A 21,778-nucleotide genomic window follows, 5' to 3' on the forward strand; every position below is an offset into this window, starting at 1 on the left:
TGCTGTGTAAAATGAGAATCTGATGTTTCTGTATTTTATTGTTTTCAATAAAACTTAAGTGTTTTGACAAAAAAAAAAATGATCCACAGATGTGGATCATTTCTACCATCACAGAAAGTTTAACTGCAGTATTAGAAGGTTATTACTGGCAAGTCTGTCAATAAGCATTAATCCTTCAGTCTTCTTGAGGAATCTCAAAACTTCTGCCAAATCTTTTTTTTTTTTTAATTTTATTTTAAAGAAGGACTAGACACTTCCATTTCAGGCCTTGTGATAGATGAGATATCCTGAAACAGGTCAACTAAAAACACCTGAATGTGAGGTGCCTGGGTGGCTCAGTCCTTAAGCGTCTGCCTTCGGCTCAGGTCATGATCCCAGGGTCTTGGGATCGAGCCCCACATCGGGCTCCCTTCTCCGCAGGAAGCCTGCTTCTCCTCCCACTCCCCCTGCTTGTGTTCCCTTTCTCACTGTGTCTCTTTCTGTCAAATAAATAAATAAAATCTTAAAAAAAAAAAAAAACTTGAATGTCCTGGCTGCAAAATTAAAAACATCCATTTGGTTACATTGCTGCTCTCTTAATAAAATTTTCAGAAATGAAAAATGTGGGAGTATGAGTCTACAGAATGGTTAAGTGGACACCGAAGCTTCAGTTCTAAGAGTGATTGCTGGTTTCTGGAAGTCTATAGAGCCTTGAGTTTTCTTTCTTTCTTTCTTTCTTTTTTTTAAAAGATTTTATTTATTTGACAGAGAGAGATACAGCGAGAGAGGGAACACAAGCAGGGGGAGTGGGAGAGAGAGAAGCAGGCCTCCTGCAGAGCCAGAAGCCCAAGGCGGGGCGATCCCAGGACCCTGAGATCATGACTTGAGCTGAAGGCAGATGCTTAACTGACTGAGCCACCCAGGTGCTCCTAGCCTTGAGCTTTCCTTGTGACGTTTGAGGCACAGGAGACAAGCCCTGGGGGTTTGTGCCAGGTGAGGGATTGGAAGAGAGCATTTCCCTTAGAGTCAAGATCTCTAAGGTCCACCACCTCAATGGAAGGGCCAACTACTAAAAACAAAACAAAAGCTCCCCACTAAAGGAGACAAGATATTTAGGAAGGTTATCTGTCTCAACATCTGGCTGTGTAGGGAAGAAAAAAAAATCCCCTGAAAATTCATAACCACAGGCCAATCTGCAGGTTTAGAATTCAGATTTGTACTGTCTATGTGATCCAGGAAATTCAAATTGAAAAGTTATTTAAGCTGGTCTTGTATTTTTCATTGACTGCTTACTCTATGCTAAACTGACTCCAGAAGAAATGGAAAATCTCAACACATCTACAACTCTTTAAAACATTGAAATTGCGGGGGCGCCTGGGTGGCTCAGTTGGTTAAGTGACTGCCTTCAGCTCAGGTCATGATCCTGGAGTCCCAGGATCGAGTCCCACGTCGGGCTCCCTGCTCAGCGGGGAGCCTGCTTCTCCCTCTGACCCTCTCCCCTCTCATGCTGTTTCTCTCTCTCACAAATAAATAAAATCTTTAAAAAAAAAAAATTGAAATTGCGGTTTTAAATCTTTTTCCCACAAAGAAAATGCCAAGCCCAAATGGATTAACAGATGAGTCTACCAAACTTACAAGGAACAATTGAGTTCCAAGCTTAAACTCTTTAATGAGTAGAAAAAAGGGACCACTCCCCAGCAATTTTTCAAATGAAGAATGATTAACATACAATATTATATTAGTTTCAGGTGTATAACAGTGATTCGATATTTATGTACATTACAAAATGGGACATCTGGGTGGCTCAGTTAAGCATCTGCCTTCACCTCAAGTCATGATCCCAGATTCTTCTTCCTCTGCCTGCTGCTCACCCTGCTGATGTTCGCTCGCTGTCTGGCAAATAAAATCTTTAAAAACATATGTATACATTACAAAAATGGTCACTACTATATGTCTTGTTACCACCTGTTACCATACAGAGTTGTTAACAATATTACTGTATTTCCTATGCCATACATTACATCCCTATGTCTTAAATTATTTTATAACTGGCAAATTGTACCTCTTAATTCCCTTCATCCATTTCATCCACTCCCCAGCTATTTTAGAAGGCTGGTTTAACCTTGGTAACGCAACCGGAGAAAAGACAATTATGGGCCAATTCTACATATGAACATAGATGTAAAACCCTAAAGAAAATGTTAGCAATCTGAATCCTGTGATTTATAACAGAGGTAGTTTATTCATCACGGACAAATTGAGTTTTCCCCAAAATTGTTAAGGCTGGCTTAACATTGGAAAGTCTAATGTTATTCATTGTATTGACCAATTTAAAAGGGTAAAAAAACACATCACCTCAGTAGATGGGGACATTTTAGATTAAATTTAAAACACATTCAAGATAATGTAAAACTCCTAACTAGAAAGAGGAAACTTACAACTTGTTAAAAAAAAATTTGCACCAAACCAAAAATCTCTAACAAATATCACATTTAACGGAGAAATGTTAGCATTCCCTTTAAAAGCATAAATGAGACAAAGATAGTTGCTATTGTCACTTTCAACATACTGCCGGTCCTAGGCAGCACAAAAAGACAAGGAACTAAAGTTTTTTGTTTTGTTTTGCAAATTATATGATTATAGAAATAGAACAAAGTCTGGTCTTTTAAGTAATTCAGCAGGTTGCTTTATATTAGATCAATATGCAAAAGAACTGTGATCCTTTCTACCAGTAATAGATAAGAAATATAAAAATACCTTCTACAGTGGCAAGAGAAAATATGAAGCACTAAGGAATAAGTTAATAAAAGTGACTGATTATAAAACTATTGAAATGCATTTCAAGATACCAATAGTGGAGACATACCATTTTTCTGGAAAGAAAGATTCAATATAAAAAAGATTCTTTCCAACTTAATCTCTCATCTCAATATAAGCCCAATAAAAATACTTATAGGCATCAGGATTTCTTAAAAATCATAGTAAATGAGCCAGTGTGTCACTGATGCAGGGATACACAGACACACCCACACATGACAATATAAGGGCAGCAGTGACCTCACAATTGGTAGGAGGAAAAGATGGACTGACTAGTAGTAAAAAATGGCTATTCAAATGGCAAAAAAAATTGGACCTTTGACTAACAAACCAAAAGCAACAACAATCAAATCCAAGCAAAACATCCCAGGGGATTAAAGATCTAAATGGGAAAGAGCTCCGGAAGAAATTATAGGAACAGGGAAGGATTTCCTAAATAAGACGCAAAAACACAGAATACAGTAATAGGTAAACGTTTTTATATTTAAAAATAATAAAGCTTTCTGTTCTTTAAAAGATACATTTTTTTTAAAAAAACTAAAAACATACATAGTTTTAATACAGAGGAATAAAATAATCCCTGGGATTTGCCTCAAAGGGATCTGGTGGGGAGGGAATTGGAGTTATTGATAGGAGCTTAGCTCTGAGTTGGCAACTGTTGAAGCTGGGTGATGGGTATACAGGGATTCATCAGATTTTTCTCTTCCCCTTTGGTATATGATATACATGGAATTTCTCATAAAAAGGAGAAAAAGAGTATTATGGCAATAGGATACCAGTTTTCACCCACCAGATCAGCAAACATTTTACACTCTGATGATTCTACATGTTTAATAAGAGCATGAAAAAGTGGGAAATCTTATACACAAATGGTAGGAACATAAATTGACATAACAAGTTTGGAAGAAAATTTGGTATTTTCTACCCAAACTGAAAATGTGTATTTATTACCCAGCTGTTCCCCATCTCAGCTAAATCCTAGAAAATCTCATGGAAGTGTGTACAAAAATGTTCATAAGCTCATTGCTTTTTTTTTTTTTTTTAAGATTTTATTTATTTATTTGAGAGAGAGAATGAGAGAGAGAGCATGAGAGGGGAGAGGGTCAGAGGGAGAAGCAGACCCTGCCGAGCAGGGAGCCCGATGCGGGACCCGATCCCGGGACTCCAGGATCATGACCTGAGCCGAAGGCAGTCGCTTAACCAACTGAGCCACCCAGGCGCCCAGCTCATTGCTTTTGATAGCAACAAATGGGAAACAACCAAATGTCCATTTTTGGTACATTTACATATTGATATGAAAGTGAATTTCCTGGCATTACATGCATCCACATGAATAAATCTTACATGTGGTCAACAAAAAATTTGTAGAATACAAACATTATAATACCATTTACATACAGTACAAAACCATGTAAAGGTAAACGTGGTCAGGGATGTGTAAGTGAAAAGCCAATGAAACCCAAAATTCAGAATTCAAAATTGTTCTAATGGGGAGAAGGTGATTAAGGGCATAAAGGGGGCACCATAGGGATTGTAAGGTTTTGCTTCTTAAGCAGTATAGTCTTTATGTAATAAAATAATTCATAATTAAAATATTTTTTCATAATATGTATGTCATCATGTTTTACACCTAAAACTAATGTTAATATGTTAATTTATCTCAAATATATAAATTTTTTCCAGTGAAAGGAGGGGGCATAGGAGGGGGAAGCGAGAGAAGCACAAAATACCCATCAGGGGAGTAAGTTCATTTCAATTCAACAACAGACTTAACTGAGAACAGATGAAATGAAACTTTGTCCTACGAGGTACACAATCATCTGCCAGAAGAAAACTGCTGACCTCTCTCAGTACAGAGGTAAAGAAGCTTGTAAAAGCATGAGTTCTAGTCAGACCTTTGATGAGGCCCCCATGAGGGAAAGCCATCGGTGGGTGGGCTTCTGAGTCAGCGATAGGGGCTGAGCTTTTCCTTCTCTTCAGCCCACTTGCTCCCTGTCCCCCTCCCAACTATTCAGAATGGTTTCTAGGTTTGCGTCTTCATGTCACACACGAAATAAAAATAGAGTACAGTGCTGAATGCATCTTTCCTCTACCCTTCTGGAGTGGACAACGTCCCTGGGAAAGAGAAGGGCAGTAGTGTGTGAAGGACTTGGTACCTGTTGCTTTCTCCTGATGCCAGGCCACTGGGGAAACCAGCCCTGGCTTCTAGCTCATGGCCCAGGTGAGTCACCTCTTCTGAGGGGGGGCGGAATCCTTCTCTATCCCAGTGCCAAGTTCCAGGGGAAGAAGATGTAGGTATGTGCCAGGCTGTGTGTGTCCAGTGAGGCAGGAGGCAAAACATGGGTGATCTTGGTATCAGCACCTCCTAACACCTATGATTTCTTCCCCATGGCCTTCCTGGGGAGTCCCCAGTTTCCACACGCCTTCCTGGGGGAGTCCCCAGCTTCCCCATGACCTTCCTGGGGAAGTCCCCAGCTTCCCCACAGCCTTCCTGGGGAGCCTACAGTAATGGGTGCCCGATGGGCAATCTGAACCCCGGGATTACATACAAAGTGCTACAAACTTTGGTTCCTTACACCTCGTCACAGTGGCTGGAATCCAAGGCCCTCTGAGGCCCTGTGAGGCCCTGGGCTCTCTTAACTGGATTTTCAGCTTCGCTCCAACTTTTTGGGTCCCATGGTGATGTAAGAAGTGTCAGCTGATGGTCTGCAGATCTGCAAGAGAGTGAACAGAATCACAGGGCTTGTCACCCTTCCCAAATCCTAGCATCTGTTTCCTCCAATAGGTCCTGCCTCTTCTACCTTTTTATCTATTTCACTTCCAAACCCACTGTAATATAATGTCCCACCCCCACCCCCAGATGCACAATTCTTTCCTATTATTTTGCACTATTTTGCCTTCATAAGCTAATGTCCCTCCGGGCATTTTCCTGGCTCTGGGTGGACATCTCCAACCTGACTTCAGTGAGAGAAACCTAATACTTATAATGATAATAATGGCTGATATTTATTGAGAACTTGGTATGTGGTAGGCTCTGCCTGTTAGAGGAGTACTTTACCTGGGCAGGGCCGTGGTCTGAACACCTGTTTAGTGTATATACTTACTTAGGTACATAGTATCATTCTCATTTTACCAATGGGGAAACCCAAGTACAGACGGGTCAGATAACTTCCACAAGTAACAGTCTTTTCCAGAGCCTGCATTCTGAGCTACGGGGCTACAATGGCTGTTTCCTAAAAACCAAAGCAGACCAGACACTGTGGCGCTGCGGCCAAGCTCCCTTTCTCCCTGCCCCCCGCCCCAAGCCCTCCCCCATAACTCACAGCGCATGACTGCTTCCTTGACTTGGCGAAAGCCACCATCGGGGCCCCGGCCATCCACGAAGTACATGAACCGGAGCTCAGCAGGGTAGGCGGCTCTGGTGAGGCCCGACATCAGCGGGATGGTGCGGCCCTCCGCCCCAGGGGCCTCGCTCAGGGCCTGCAGCATCTGGTACTTGCACCACGGGTCCTGCAGGAAGCCTGGGGTGATGAGCAGCACCCGGCAGTGACTGCTACTCAGGGCCTGACACAACTCAGACACGATGGCGCCACCTGGGGTCGCATCCCGAAGCTGCAGGAAGCAGCGCAGGCTGGCGGTGCTGCCCTCCAGGTAGGAGACCAGCTCCTGGGCGGCCACCAGGTCCTCCTCACTGTGGCACACGCAGACGTCGTAGTCCTTGCTCCAGCGGCCGCTGCTGCTGCTAGCACCCACGTCGTGTGTGGGCGGGGGCGTGCGAGACAAGGCTGAGCTGAGGCCCAGGGGTGGGGGGTCGTCCCGGGAGCTCGGCTGTGAAACGTCCCTGGAGGTGCCCTCTGCAGAGTCCGGCAGCTTCCTGGGCTTCGACAGGGCCTGCCTGAACCAGTCTGTGGGGCAGAGAAACGCTGCTCAGGCCGGGTAGTCTCACCAGACTGCGTCCTCATGGCCCTGCACAGAGGACCCCACACCTGGCAGGTCCGCCCATCGCCCCCCACGGGCAGACCATGCCACCAGACTCTCAAGAGACCTACGGCTCTGCTCTTTTGTACATCCTTCAGGACTTGCCCTGAAGGTCCCATCATCTTTAAAGTTTGGGGAAGTCATAAACTGGCTGTTTTATGAGTCGTGAGAACGTAACATAGAGCACACCGGCTATAGTTAATAATACTGTATATTCCCTCTCTGAAAGTTGCCAAGAGCAGAACCCTTCAAAGTTCTCATCACAAGAAAATAAGTTCTGTAATTATGTATGGTAATGGATGTTAACTAGGTCTTGTGGTGACCATTTCACAAAATATACAAATATTGAATCATTATATTGTACTGCTGAAACTAATGCATGTCAATTACACTTCAATAATTAAATAAGCAACAATAGAACAAAGAAAGGAAAGAACTCTGACTTTCACCAGCCTGATTAGGAAAGATGTCTTTGCCCTATTCCAGGCCCTTTGATTTCTGGTACTGTCAGCTTACTCTACCCCAGACTTCCCACTAGTAGTGACTAGCTAACCATCCGCTAGTCTGTAAGTAGAGCTATGTTAAGCTGGTCAGGATTAATCAATTCCCAAACCCACTTTCTGCAGTGAGGGGAGGTGGACTCAGATTAAGGTGGGCTACCCATTATGGGAGGGAAAGAGGGGAGGGATTGGCATCTACCTGGCCCCAGGAAATCCCAGATTGTTGCTAAATGGCAAAACAAAAGCATGGAGGAGGGTTACTGCTCAGAGCTGAAAAGCGGAGAGCCTAGTGATTCGCAATCTATACTTTGGAGCCAGGCATAGATCTGATTGTTGACCTGCAGCTTGCTTGCTGTATGACCTTAAGCAAGTCAGTCTATCTACCATTTCCTCATCTGTAACATAGGTTCATTTTAGTTGTTGTTGAAGATTAACTGAGATAATGCAGTATCTGGTATATTGTAAGTATTCCATAATAAGATCAGCTCAGCTTCCCCAGCTTTTGATAAGGACAGAAGGTTTAGTGTTCTGGAGATTACTTTGTTTTCTCACTCTGCTTGGCTCCTTCCTCTAAACGGTTCAGAAAGACTTCCATGACAAGAAACACAATGCTAAGTGCTCTGCACCATGGTTTCCAGGTTAGGAAAATTAGCTGAGCATGCATGGAAAAGCTGTGAGCCCAAAGGACTGAAGGTTCTATGATGCATGCCTCTCTCCTCACTCACCACAAAGCATCTGGGCTCTGAGGTCAAGGCCGGAGCCCAGGAGCCCATCATCGTCGGCCTCCCTGCACCTCCTGCTGCGCGTGGGCCAGGCAGCCCTCCCACCTCGCCAACAGGAACACTGAGGGGTACACTCATAGCTGTGAACAAGAGCAGAATTAGGAGTCGGCTTCCACTCACCAGCCATCTTGCCCAGAGGCTTCTTGGACCGGGAGCGAGGAGCTGGGAAGGAGGATGATGATGCCATAGTATGGGGCTCAAAACTAACCCCATGAGACCGGGCATTGGTAAAGTGAGAGAAGGGAGGGGACTCAGTCTCGACCTTATGGAACAGCCATCCTATAAGAGACAGAGAGAGAGGATCACAAAAATTGTACTTATCTTACTCTCAGTCCCAGTGTGTGGGCTCTAGATGTTCTCTCCTAATGCCTGACAGAGGCTCAGTCCCTCTACTGGTCCTTGATCCCTATCCCACATCTACCACTGTGACTGGATCCAGCTTCCAGAAAAACCCAGATCTGTGGAGAGTGGCGAGACAGAGTGGGAGCCCAGCGTCAGCAGTTGAGTGACTGTCCCCCACTGCACCCGGACAGGAGCACACCCTGGGGTTCTGGGGCAGGGCAGCTGGCCGGAAGCTCTAGATAAGAAGGACTTCCGGTGTGGGAGGAGGGGGGAAACATGGCGGCAGAGTAGGAGGGCCGTGGGCTCACGAAGTGCCCCGAACTCAGCTAGAGAACTCTCAAATCACTACCATACAATCCAGCAATTGCACTACTGGGTATTTACCCCAAAGATACAACTGTAGGGATCTGAAGGGATACATGCACCCTGATGTTTATAGCATGTCCACAATAGCCAAACTGTGGAAAGAGCCCAGATGTCCATTGACAGATGAATGGATAAAGGAGAAGTGGTATATAAGTGGTGTGTATATATATATATATATATATATATATATATATATATATATATATACACACACAATGGAATATCATGCAGCCATCAAAAGGAATGAGATCTTGCCATTTGCAACGACATGGATGGAACTGGAGGGTATTATGCTGAGTGAAGTAAGTCAATCTGAGAAAGACATGTATCATATGACCTCACTGATATGAGGAATTCTTAATCTCAGGAAACAAACTGAGGGTTGCTGGAGTGGTGGGCAGGTGGGAGGGATGGGGTGGCTGGGTGATAGACATTGGGGAGGGTATGTGCTATGGTGAGCGCTGTGAATTGTGCAAGACTGATGAATCACAGATCTGTACTTCTGAAACAAATAATACATTATATGTTAAAAAAAAAAAGATAGCAGGAAGGGAAAAACGAAGGGGGGGAATCGGAGGGGGAGACGAACGATGAAAGACGATGTACTCTGAAAAACAAACTGAGGGTTCTAGAGGGGAGGGGGGTGGGGGGATGGGTTAGCCTGGTGCTGGGTATTAAGGAGGGCACGTTCTGCATGGAGCACTGGGTGTTACACGCAAACAATGAATCATGGAACACCACATCAAAAACTAATGATGTAATGTATGGTGATCAACATAACATAAAAAAAAAAAAACTCTCAAATCATCCTAAATAACCGCAGAAACCAACTGGAATACTGGCAGAACAAACTCCACAACTAAAGGGAGAGAAGAAGCCACACCAAAGAAGGTAGGAAGTGCGGAGACTTGGCGAGGGGGAGAAACGGCTCCTGGCTGCTGCAGAGCTGGGAGAGAGGAGCACACAGGAGATACACACAAGGAGAACGGTTTACCCAAAGCCAGTGGCTTGGAAGGCGAGAGGGGCTGAAATTTGTGAGATTTTGCAACTGGCGGGGCTTAAAGCCTGGAGTTTTATTTTATTTTTTTTTTTAAAGATTTATTTATTTATTTATTTGAGACAGAGAGAATGAGAGAGAGAGAGCACATGAGAGGGGGGAGGGTCAGAGGGAGAAGCAGACTCCCTGCTGAGCAGGGAGCCCGATGCGGGACTCGATCCGGGGACTCCAGGATCATGACCTGAGCCGAAGGCAGTTGCTTAACCAACGGAGCCACCCAGGCGCCCCAAGCCTGGAGTTTTAAAAGATTGGAGGACTTGGCTGGAATAGAGCCCTGAGGGTACTGCCCAACTCCTGGAGGAAAGGCAGGCAAGCAACTGGGGGCAGATTATTCACTCTTCTCCGGAGAGACAGAGACACCTTTCCAGGAACAAAGGAGTTGGCCAGCACCATTTCCCAGAAACAGAGCCACCAGCGGGAGGCAGCTCTGCGGGACACTGGCTGCCTAACCAGCTTACACTGCGCCCCGGCGCCTGGCACTCTGGTGGGACTTCCCCTCTCCATCAAGCTCCAGTCTCGGCCCGGGGCCCAGTCTATCTCATTCCCCGGGCAGCGGCCCCCTCCGCCAGAAGACCCAACACAAACCCCTGCCCACACCACGTCTCCTGACCGAAGTGTTCTGCAGGGCTTCGGCTCCAGTGGAAGGAGTTATCAGGTCACATTTAACAAGCAAACCAGAGCACACCTAATTAAAACTCGCCACATTCAGGCCAGGGACCAAACACAGCTCACTGCCGGGAAGGAGAGCCTCTGCAGACAAACGGCCCGAAGGACAGCGCAGCCAAAACACAGCAGCAGAGTGCATGCAGCACATGCCAGAGACATAACTGAAGTGCCAGGCCCTGGGCACTGCATGACTTCTTCTTCATAAGGCCATTGCCTTCAGGAGGGGAAGACACAACTGGCTTTTCTAACGCAGAGAAGGTGACAGAGATTTAGATAAAATGCGTACATGGAGGAATTTACACCAAATGAAAGAACAAAATAAGGCCACAGCCAGAAATCCAAGAAAAACAGGTACAACTAGCCTGTCTAATACAGAATTTAGAGTAACACTCATAAGGCAGATCATTAGACTTGAGGGGACAATTAACTTCAGGGAGACCCTTACCACATAGTTAAGAAATGGCTGTTCAGAGATAAAGACGGCAATAAATGAGACAGTAAACAGGTGTGATGCAATGACAACAGGGTGGAAGAAGCAAAGGAACAAATTAGTGACCTAGAAGGTAAGCAAGCTGAACAAAAGAGAGAAGAAAGGATTATGCAAAACGAGAATAGACTTAGGGAACTCAGTGACTCCATCAGACATAATAACATTCGTATTATAGGGATCCCAGAGGGAGGAGAGAGAGAAAAGGGGGCAGAAAATTTATTTGAAGAAATAATAGCTGAAAACTTCCGTAACCTGGGTAAGGAAACAGATATCCAGATCCAAGAGGCACAGAGAACCCCCAACAAAATCAACAAAAGCAGATCCACACCAAGACCTATTATAATTAAACTGGCAATATATAGTAGTAAGGCAAAAATCTTAAAAGCAGCAAAACAAAAGAAGATGGTTACTTGTAAGGGTAAACCCATAAGGCAAGCAGCCGATTTTTCAGCACAAAACTCTCCAAGCCGGAAGGCATGATCTATTCAAAGAGCTAAGTGGCAAAAATCTGCAGCCTAGAATACTCTATCCAGCAAGGCTAACATTCAAAATAGAAGGAGAAACAGTTTCACAAACAAGGACTTCCTGTGTCAATGCTGAAATCGGACACAGTTGCTATTTGGACAATTATGTATCCAGGTAGATGCTGAGCAGTAGTGAGAGCACATGCAAGAAAACTTGGGAAGACTCCCTCCATCCACCCATCCATCTTCCCATCGAAACACCCCTACCCCCCCTTCCTCCTTTCCCCTCTCCCTCAGCTGTCAGCTCAGGGAGATAGAGTCACATAGTGGTAAAGTCTACAGACTCTACAGGCAGAGTGCCTGGATTCTCACCTCTTATTAATTGCGGCCTTTGGCAAGCTATTTAATCTTGCTAAGCTTCAGCTTCTCCATCTTTGAAATGGAAATAAAACTAGAACCTCCTCAGCTTTATTGTGGAGACCACATGACATAATTTATGTAAAGTGCTAATGATTCGGCATATAATATTCAGAAAATACTGTGGGTTAGTACGTATTTAAAATAATCTAGATCAGGGCACCTGGGTGGCTCAGTCGGTTAAGCGTCGGCCTTCAGCTCGGGTCATGACCCCAAGGTCCTGGGATCAAGTCCCGTGGAGCAGGGAGCCTGCTTTTCCCTCTCTCCCTGCTGCTCTCCCCCTGCTTGTGTTCTCTCTCTCTGTCAAATAAATAAAATCTTAAAAAATAATAATAATTTAGATATTGGAGGGATACATTATGTTCATGATTTAGAATACTCAGCATTGTAATTTTCCCCAAACTAATCTAAAGGTAAGTGTTATCCAAATTCTGGAATTTGGGGGGGGGGGTGGGCGGCGATTGTCAGACTGCTTCTAAATTTATATGGAAATGCAGAGGACCAGGAATGTCTTCAATGGGCAGTTTGTTGTGTTTCCCTTCCACCACGATGACCAGGATACCCCTGATGGCGGAGGCTCTTTCAGCCTAGGTTTCTGGGAAGACGGTATGTGGAGCAGAGCCACCCCGATCCGAGGTGGGGCTGCAGCGTTCGCACGTGAAGGGCTGGCGGACAACTTGGCTCTCAAACTGGAGCAGTGGGCAGAGCTGCTTGCTTTCTCACTCTGACCTGTCTGCAGAGGTCAAAACAGACCCCTGGGAACTCACAGAAAAACTACTTGTTTTGTGAAACACACAGTAATAAATTTCCAAGTTGAAAGGATGTTATTCAAGGTTGAGGATGATGCTTTGTTCACTGCTAAATGCTACACACCTTTATGCCAAGCCAGTGCCTATCAGACAAGTAACTGATGACTCATGAAACTATATCAAAGTTCAAAAAAAAAAAAAAAGACCTTAAACCACTGCAGCCAGGGGGGCAGAAAGAAGTGAAGTGGGCACAGGAACCAGAGACATCTTGAAAGAGAAGAACAGTTAGCTGCTAAGCCAGCCAAGGAGACATTAAAAGGTGAACACTGTCATGTATGTGTGTTTCTTTTCCCACCTCATATTCTTTGGATTTCAAACAGTCTGAGTGGTAGGCTGAAGTTAAGGCAGTGCCTGATAACCACTGATTTTGAAATCCTTTCCCAGGTCTGGGGTCGCTGTCCCTCAACATCTTCATTTCAACCATTCCAGATGCCCTTTCTTTCTCTCAGTAGCAGACATAATGTCTCTGGGTTTTATAAATTATTTAAATATTTTGTCAATTTTGTCTTAATTTTAAAATTCATTATTTGGCCTTGATATAAACTGGAGAATCACTTGATACTCTTAATGGTAGTTTAAAGGTTAGAAACTAACATAATACTTTAATCTTCTTAACAGATGTGGATTTAAAAGTTTCAGTTTCTCATTTTATGACAATGACTTGCCCTTTTGGTCACACATGCTGATTTTTGGTAATTACCTGTTTTCATTGCTTGGTTAAGAAATCCAGTTGCCCAACAGCATATGCCACTGTAAGTGGGGTGGTATAAGCCCTTGGGACTACTGTTACACGGAAATGTTTAAATACAGGAAAAAACTATCTTTGGCATAGGATAATTGAGCAAGATGACAGATTAAGTTCCATTAACCCTATACACTGTCTACTTCTAGAATCTAAAATTCCACTGCACCTTCCTTGTTATCTTTCAGTTCCTGTGCAGCTGAAGCTATGAGACTATGACACTTAAATATGCTTTAAACTTTACAAGATTTAGTACTAGTCATATATTGAGATAGAGGAGACATAGTTGTCAAACATATGAGAAGATAATGAACCTAAATCTCCAAATGGAAGGTCTAATTACTAGCTCTGTTTAGTCTTGGATTTGTTGTGAGGCCTTAGGTATAGTCACTTTTCCTTGTGCTCTTTAAAAATTCATAAAGTAAAATGATACATACCTAAATGCCTACTTTGTAGATAATTACAAAGACTTGATAGAAAATTAGTAAAAGCTTCTTTTAAAAAAGCAACAGCATGATATCTTTAGTGTTTTTTAGAATGCTTTTGCAGTATTATATGTAGGAACATACTATGTGAGGGAAATATTACAAGGTTTCAATGTACAAAGTGTATTAAGTATTATCCAATACCTAACAGGTGTCCAATCTCTTTTATACAGGGAATGTACAGAAACTATGAAGACATATGATTAGAATATGTATTTTATATAATTCATATTACATTTCTGTTAAGCTGGAATCACTGTGGTGGACAGGGTAACGTCCCATGAAGATGTCCACATCCTAATCTTCAGAACCAGTGAATATGCTACCTTCCATGGCAGAAATGGACTTTGCAGATGAGATTAAGGATCTTGAGATGGCAAGAGTATCCTGGATGATCTGAGAGGGATCTATGTCATCACAAGGGTCCTTCTAAGAGGCAGGCAGGGGGGTCAGGCTGAGAGGAAGAGGGACAATAGAAGCAGAGGTTGGTGTGATGTGGGGGGAATGCAGGCAGCCTCTAGAAGCTGGAAAAGGCAAGTAGATGGATTCTTCTCTAGAGCATCCAGAAGGAACATAGCCCTGCCAATCCATTTTAGACTTCTGATTGCCACAACTGTAGGCTAATGAATGTCTGCCGTATTAGGCCACGAAGTTTTTGGTAACTGGTTAGAGAAACAGTAGGAAACTACTACACTATCTTTGATTGTCTGTCATGCTAGTGAACGGAGGAAGCATTGAATCTGAGTGCTAAAGACTGGTCTGTTTAAAGGTTTAAATTATTTGAAAGAGTTTTTCACTTCTTTGATGAATAAATTATCCTGACACTTGATTTTGACTTTAAATTAAGAACACTGGTTTCAAAGGTTAAGTTTTGCTTCTCAAACATTTGCTAAGACATTTGTTGGGCAGGAGCATTAGGACTTGCAGGACAGTGTTACTTAAAGTGTTCAACTGAATTGTTAATAGCTGGATAGATACAATACTGTGTTTCTTTTCTTTTTTCTTTTTTTTTTAAGATTTTATTTATTTATTTGACAGAGAGAGACACAGCGAGAGAAGGAACACGAGCAGGGGCAGTGCAAAAGGGAGAAGCAGGCTCCCAACTGAGCAGGGAGCCCGATGTGGGGCTCGATCCCAGGACCCTGAGATCATGACCTGAGCCGAAGGCAGATGCTTAACGACTGAGCCACCCAGGCGCCCCAATACTGTGTTTCTAAGAGTGGTTTGCAGACTGGTAGACAGGCCCGAATAGACAGACAGTAGAAAGAAAGGGCATCTGGAATGGCCATGTTCACACCTGTGTGGGCCAGACTCATGACTTCTAACTGACTGAATATGGCAAAGATTATGGAATGTCACTCACCTGGTTACATTACTATGTACATGATGTGTACATGTGTGTATATGCATTTATATGTATATACACACACCATGTATATTTACTATATAAGGTGAGTACACGTGGAGTGCCTGGCTGGCTCAGTTGGTAGAGCATATGACTCTTGAACTTGGGGTCATGAATTCAAGCCCCACATTGGGTGTAGAGATTACTTAAAAAAAATAAAATTATATAAAAAATGATGTGTACATGTGAATATAACATATATATGAATATTGTGTCATACTTTGTGTGTGTGTGTGTGTGTGTGTGTGTGTGTTGTGTGTGTGTGTTTGAATTCATCTTAGCAGACTGGAGAGAGATTCCTTTACTGACTTTGAAGAATTTGCCAGCCTTGTTGGAAGAGGGCCAGTGTCAAGAAATTGCAGGCAGCTTCTAGAAGCTGTGTGATCTCTAGAAGTAACCTGTAGAGAAGTAATCGCCAGCTGACAGCCAGCAAGAAAACGGACCTCAGTCTTATAACTGCAAGGAGATTCTGCCAACAAAGAACAACCTGAGGGAGTCCGGTAGGGGATCTTTCCCCATTTGAATCCCCAGTGGCACTATAGCCCTAGCTAATACCTGGACTTAAGCCAGGTAAGACCCCAGAGGAAGATTCAGTCAAGTCTTGCCTGGCCCTTGCCCCACAGAAACTATGAGATAATAAATAGGTGTTGGTGTATACTGATGCATTTGTGGTAATTTGTTATACAGCCCAGAAAACAAATACAGGGACTAACTGCAATGATGGTTTGAAATGCCAGTTCCCGTGCCCCCTCCCAAATCTACTGAAGTAAATCTCTGGGTAAAGCTTAGGAAGCAGGATTCGGACATACCTAAGAAGATTGGTCTAGTGGGTTATGTCAGTGGTTTTCAAACCATATTGTCATCACCTAGAGAGCTTTTAAAAAAAATATAGATTCTCCTGGAAATCTAAAATTCGATATTTTAGAAATGGGGCCCAAGAATCCAGTTTTGAAGAGCTGTCTAGGAAACTCTGATCCAAGGAACCACCATTCTCAATTTATATTGTTACTTCTGTTTATAAGCAGTGAAGTGATTGAAAGCAACCCAGCACATCTTGAGATTGAATTTATGAAATAAATTCCAGATGACTGATTCTGCTATAAAGTCAAATTTAAGGTGGAACTCTAGCAGGCAGAAAACAGTCATAGAATTCCGGTTGATTAACTGAAGCCTTATGACCTGTATTAAAATAAATCATGTTCGCTGGCACATACGGTTTCAAAAGTATATTTTATAAATTTTGAAGACTTTAAAAATGTCCAAAAGTATATATATATATGCACGTGTGTGTAACAGCACCCATTTTTAAAAATTTAATTATAAGTCGAAAGTATTGTAACTGGTTATTCAAATCTAAAAGTTTAGCTGAAGCTCAGTCACACGGGAACTATCTTACTGATCAAACATGACTGGGAAGCATTATAATTAATGTTGATGTATTTTGCAAAAAAGTAGCAAATTGGTCTTTGGGATACCTCAGCTTCTTAGTTTTAAAAAATTCGCTTTGTTCTGAAACTGTATCATACAGGTACTAAAGCTCATTTTAACTAAAATGGTGTAAATTGATTTTGTATTTACTTTGCAGTAGATCTGATGTAAATATGCGGCATTGAATATAATACAGATAGTGCCAGTAGTAAATTTATGAATGGGTACAGTTTACAAATTATGCCAATTGTATACCCTTTTACATTAGTCCTGTTGAGCTTACCAAATGACTCCTTTATATATATATATATATTTTTTTTTAAAGAAGTTTTGGGAGGCATAGATTAAAAAAAATACCTAAGATCTTAAAGAACAATGCTGAGCTTCCACCACCAGAATAATAAAGATAAATAATAAAATAATGAAGACTTATTATAAAGCATTATTTAAGGCAGCATGCTACTCATGCATGAGTACACAGATGGATGGAAGAACAGGGTGTCTAGAAACAGACCCACATCCATACAGTCTCCTGATGACAAGGTTGACACTGCCAAGCAGTGGGGAAAGTGGTGTTGCATCAATTTTGATAGCCTTGGGCGCCTGGTGGCTCAGATGGTTAAGCGTCTGCCTTCGGCTCAGGTCATGATCCCAGGGTCCTGGGATCGAGTCCCGCGTCGGGCTCCCTGCTCCTTGGGAGCCTGCTTCTCCCTCTGCCTCTCTCTCTCTCTCTGTCCTTCATGAATAAATAAATAAAATCTTAAAAAAAATTTTTGATAGCCTTGTGGAAAAAAATAAATCTTGACCCAAATCTCACACCATACAAAAAACTCAATTTCAAATGGATGGCAGATATAAGTGAGAAAAACAATAAAGCTTTTAGAGGAAAATATAGGAGTTTATCTTCCTGACTTCATCTTCTGATTATTTAAAATTGAGATGTAATTGACAAAAAACATTAGTTTCAGGTGCACAACACAATGATCCGTTATATGTATATATTGTGAAATGGTCACCCAATAAGTCTAGCTAACATCCATCACCACATAGTTACACATTTTTTTCTTGTGATGAGAATAAGTCCACTCTGTCAGCAACCTTCAAATATGCAATACAGTTTTATAGTCTAGTCACCAGGCTGTAAATTTATATCCCCAGGATTTCTTTACCTTATGACTGGAGTTTGTATCTTTTGACGACCTTCACTCATTTTGCCCACCCACTACCCCCTGGGGTAAGTGAAGATTTTTTCAACTGGTCATAAATAATTCAACCATGGTGGGGGGAGATAAATTGGGCAACATTAAAGTGAAGAACTGTTGTTCATCAAAGGCCACCTTCAAGAGAGTGAAAAGGCAATCTCCCGAGAAGATATTTTAAAAATACATATTCAATAAATGTTTCATAACCAGAATATTTAAGAACTCTTACAAACTAGTGAGGAAGTAATAATCTGGGGCACCTGAGTGGCTCAGTCGTTAAGTGTCTGCCTTCGGCTCAGGTCATGATCCCAGGGTCCTGGGATCGAGCCCCGCATCGGGCTCCCTACTTGGCGGGAAGCCTGCTTCTCCCTCTCCCACTCCCCCTGCTTGTGTTGCCTCTCTAGCTGTCTCTCTCTGTGTCAAATAAAGTCTTTAAAAAAAAAAAGTAATAATCTATTGAAAAAAAATGGGCAGAAGAATTGAACACTTTGCAAAAAGGATATCCAAATGGCCGACATGAAAAGATGCAGACTGGGCGCCTGGGTGGCTCAGTTGGTTAAGCGACTGCCTTCGGCTCAGGTCATGATCCTGGAGTCCCTGGATCGAGTCCTGCATCGGGCTCCCTGCTCGGCAGGGTGTCTGCTTCTCCCTCTGACCCTCCCCCCCCCATGTACTTTCTCTCTCTCTCTTCTCTCTCTCTCTTAAATAAATAAAATCTTAAAAAAAAAAAAAGAAAAGATGCAGACTGATCAGTCAAAAGAGAAATGCAAATTAAAACCTCAGTGCGACACCACTGCTCGAGCACTGAGCAGAATACTACAATGAAAAAAAGAGACAATATCAAGTATTGGTAAAGATGTTAAGGAATAGGACTTCACACACTGCTGTTGGGAGTGTAAATTCCTACAAGCACTTTGGAAAACCATGTGGCACTAAACTATGCTAAAGCTGAACATAAACACACCTAGCAATTCCACTCTTAGGGATATACCCAACAGGACTGCTACATACGTCCCCCAAAAGACAACCACAAGAATCCTCGAGGCACTATTTAAAAAAAAAACACAACAAACCCAAACTGGAAACAGCCCATGTCCATCCACCCAAGTGTCCAGTAGAAAGTAGAAATAAATTGTGCTCTATCTGTACAGTGCAAAATCACACATCAGTTGAGATTAATGAATCACGGCTAAATGCAACATGGCTGCATCTCACATACTGAGTGTAAAGTACTATACGTAAAAAGTAGGTACACACGAGTCCACATATCAAAACTTCAAAACCAAGCAAAATTTTATGATGTGAGAAGCCAGGATAATAGCTCCCCTTAGATGAAATCAGTCAATGGAAGTGGACATAGAGGGTTCTGGAGTGCTAGCCATATTTTATTTATTCTGGATACAGGTTGTGCAGGAAATGTTCACTCTCTGAAAACTGGGTAAGCTGCACACTTATGATTGTGCAATTCTCTATATGCAGGTCGTATTTCAATAGTTTCTTAAAAGTTAAAAAAAAAAAATAACTAGATGTGACTTTCTGACAGTCAGTCACTCAAGGCCCTAGATGCCCTCTGGCTTAGGTCTCAGCTGCTGGAGTACTCCGGACTGCCCCTCTCCTGGTGGCACTTACCAGGGTTGCGCCGTGATTTCTAATTTACGTCCTCAGGTGGAGGACAGGGCTGACCCCACCCTGTCCACTGCGGTCACTCCAGCACTGCACGCGTTGGCCTGCCCAAGATAGATGTTCGTCAAAGAAATGCCTCGGTAGGTCACGAACCCTAACTAAAGCCATGTTCTTGCTGAAACACTCGCAAAGACCATCAGAAGAGCAAAGAAGGATGTGAGGAGACTGTGGTAGAAACACTACAGTTAAAGATGGAAACAACCCGACCAAGCCAGGGTCTTCAACCCACACTGAAGGGGGGGGTGGCGCTCCCTGCACAAGCTCCTTCGCGGAGGAGAAAGTGACAGCTTTCTTCGGAGAGCCTGTCCATCCCGTTTCCGCGTTCAGGCTGCTGAAGGCAGCCAGGTAAAGGGGACAGGAGAGAGGAAGGCGGTCCCCCGGGGCAGATGTGCCGCAGGGATGCATGCGGCCAGTCCGGGAGGCACGGCCGGGGCGCAGGGGTCCCACAGTCCCACCCCCACCCCGGGGACCCCGCCCCCGCCCCCGCCCCCGCCCCCGCCGAGGGCTCACCTGCGCGCGTGGGTGGCGGAGACCCCGCCGCGGTGCGGACCGCGGGGTTGGCTCGGACTCCCGCGCGGAGCCGGCCGCCCCCGGCGAGGGGAAGTGCGGCGCGCAGGCCCGGGCAGATGGCCGCCCGGCTCTCCGGCTCCCCCGGAAGCGGCGAGGCGGCCAGCCCCGCGGCCCCTCCTCCCTGGCCCGCGCCCTGAGCCGGCAAGGCCCTCCGGCGGCCGCCGGGTCGCTCCGCCTGGGAACCGCGCCTCCGCGGTGCTCCCCCTCGCCGCCCCGCCCCCGGGGCCCTGGGAGCTCCGGAGCCGGCAAACCCGCAGAAACTTGGAGAAGAGTCGGTGCTCCCGCGTCCCCCGAAACCCACGCGGACAGCCTGAAGCCTCGGCTTTGTTCTGTGTCGGGGAGAAGGAAAGAAACCCTTGTTCCATTCATTTAATTCTCTTAACGACCCGCAAGACCAGCCATTGTACCTTTTTTTTCTATAGTTAAAAAAGTGGGTGGCTGGGTGGCTGAATCGGTTAAGTCGGTTAAGTCTCCCACTCTTGATTTCTGCTCTGGTCATGATCTCGGGGTCCTGAGATCCAGCCTGGGTGCGGCTCTGCTCAGCGTGGAGCCTGCTCAAGATTCTCTAGCCCTCTCCCTCTACTCCTCCCCCATGCGCGGCCTGGGGCGGCGGGGGCGCGGGGGCGCGGGGGCGGGGTGGAGTAAGAAGGAAAAGAAAAAGGAAAAAAAAAAGTGGAGATGTAAGGACTTGTCCAAAGTCCACATGGTAGGTGGTAGCGGAGCTCTCAACCGCAGAAATGGGGCGGTGGGGGTTGCGGGGGACACAACCGAGGCGGGTGTTGGAAGCCGATGCCAAACCCCGCGCTTCCCTGCTGCACAAACGTGATGAGCAAGGCATTGGCTGAGTCCTGGGTTAAAGTGCAGGATTTCTTTACCTGCCCGCTTGCTGATGAGCTTTGTGAAGCACCAGGACGGGGTGGGGGGGTGGGGGTGGAGGGTGAAGGGAAGACAACCGGTAGCCTTTCCCAGGCTTGTTTCACCGTAGTGGAAATACCAGTATCATCCTGAGCCGTGTTCCATGGCATGGCAGTTTGGGAAACATTCCTCCCAAATGCTGGACGATGCAGCTAGTTTAATAGGACTGATGGAAGATTCATGATTCATGATCTCCCTTTCAGTCAGATTTCCTACGTTTCTCACCAACCAGCAGAGCGAATTAGTGGCTACTCCTGGGAGGCAGTGTGGTCTCGGACTGTACATGAGGGCTCTGGAGCTGTTCTGGAGCAAGATCGCTGGGGTTCACATCCAGAGCTCATCACTTAACTAGCCCTCTAACCTTGGGGAAGTATGTGGCCTGTCTCGGTTCACTTCACTCGTGGTCAGCTGACAGTTATCTGGTTCCCAGTGTTGCGGGGAGGAGTAGGTGAGATGAAGTAGGTAGGAAGTACAGGAAGGGTTTCTTTTACCCTTTATCCAACACACCTCTGCTTTGCCGGCTGGGTGCTTGACCTACGCTGTTCCCTCCACCCACCGTGCCCTTTCTTTCCCAGCTGTGCTCTTCCGGCGCCCCCTTCTGGCAAGGCTCCTTTCTACGGCTTTCTTAACCCTGCCCTTCCTCTTTCCTCACCAGCCCTGTACCACCCTGTGTTGTTTGGA

The 21,778-nt window shown here is 44.6% G+C and overlaps 1 protein-coding gene across 2 annotated transcripts; it reads right to left on the minus strand.

Moving 5' to 3' along the window:
• Positions 1-1,623: 1,623 nt before the first annotated feature.
• Positions 1,624-20,240, minus strand: TIRAP (TIR domain containing adaptor protein). Of its 2 annotated transcripts, none has more exons than XM_028120836.2 (5): positions 20,123-20,240; positions 19,559-19,656; positions 8,000-8,136; positions 6,120-6,701; positions 1,624-5,510 (listed from the first exon to the last, which is right to left on the minus strand). In XM_028120836.2, the coding sequence occupies exons 3-5, from the start codon at positions 8,007-8,009 to the stop codon at positions 5,491-5,493; spliced, it is 612 nt and encodes a 203-aa protein (XP_027976637.1). In that variant the 5' UTR covers positions 8,010-8,136; positions 19,559-19,656; positions 20,123-20,240; the 3' UTR covers positions 1,624-5,490. The 2 variants fall into 2 exon arrangements, with proteins under 2 accessions (XP_027976637.1, XP_027976635.1); XM_028120834.2 differs by lacking the exon at positions 8,000-8,136 and adding an exon at positions 8,177-8,335.
• Positions 20,241-21,778: the final 1,538 nt, after the last annotated feature.

Source organism: Eumetopias jubatus, unplaced genomic scaffold (assembly GCF_037043125.1).
Source record: "Eumetopias jubatus isolate StellerSeaLion01/CBP00866 unplaced genomic scaffold, mEumJub1_p1.0 scaffold_13, whole genome shotgun sequence".
NCBI lineage: Eukaryota > Metazoa > Chordata > Mammalia > Carnivora > Otariidae > Eumetopias > Eumetopias jubatus.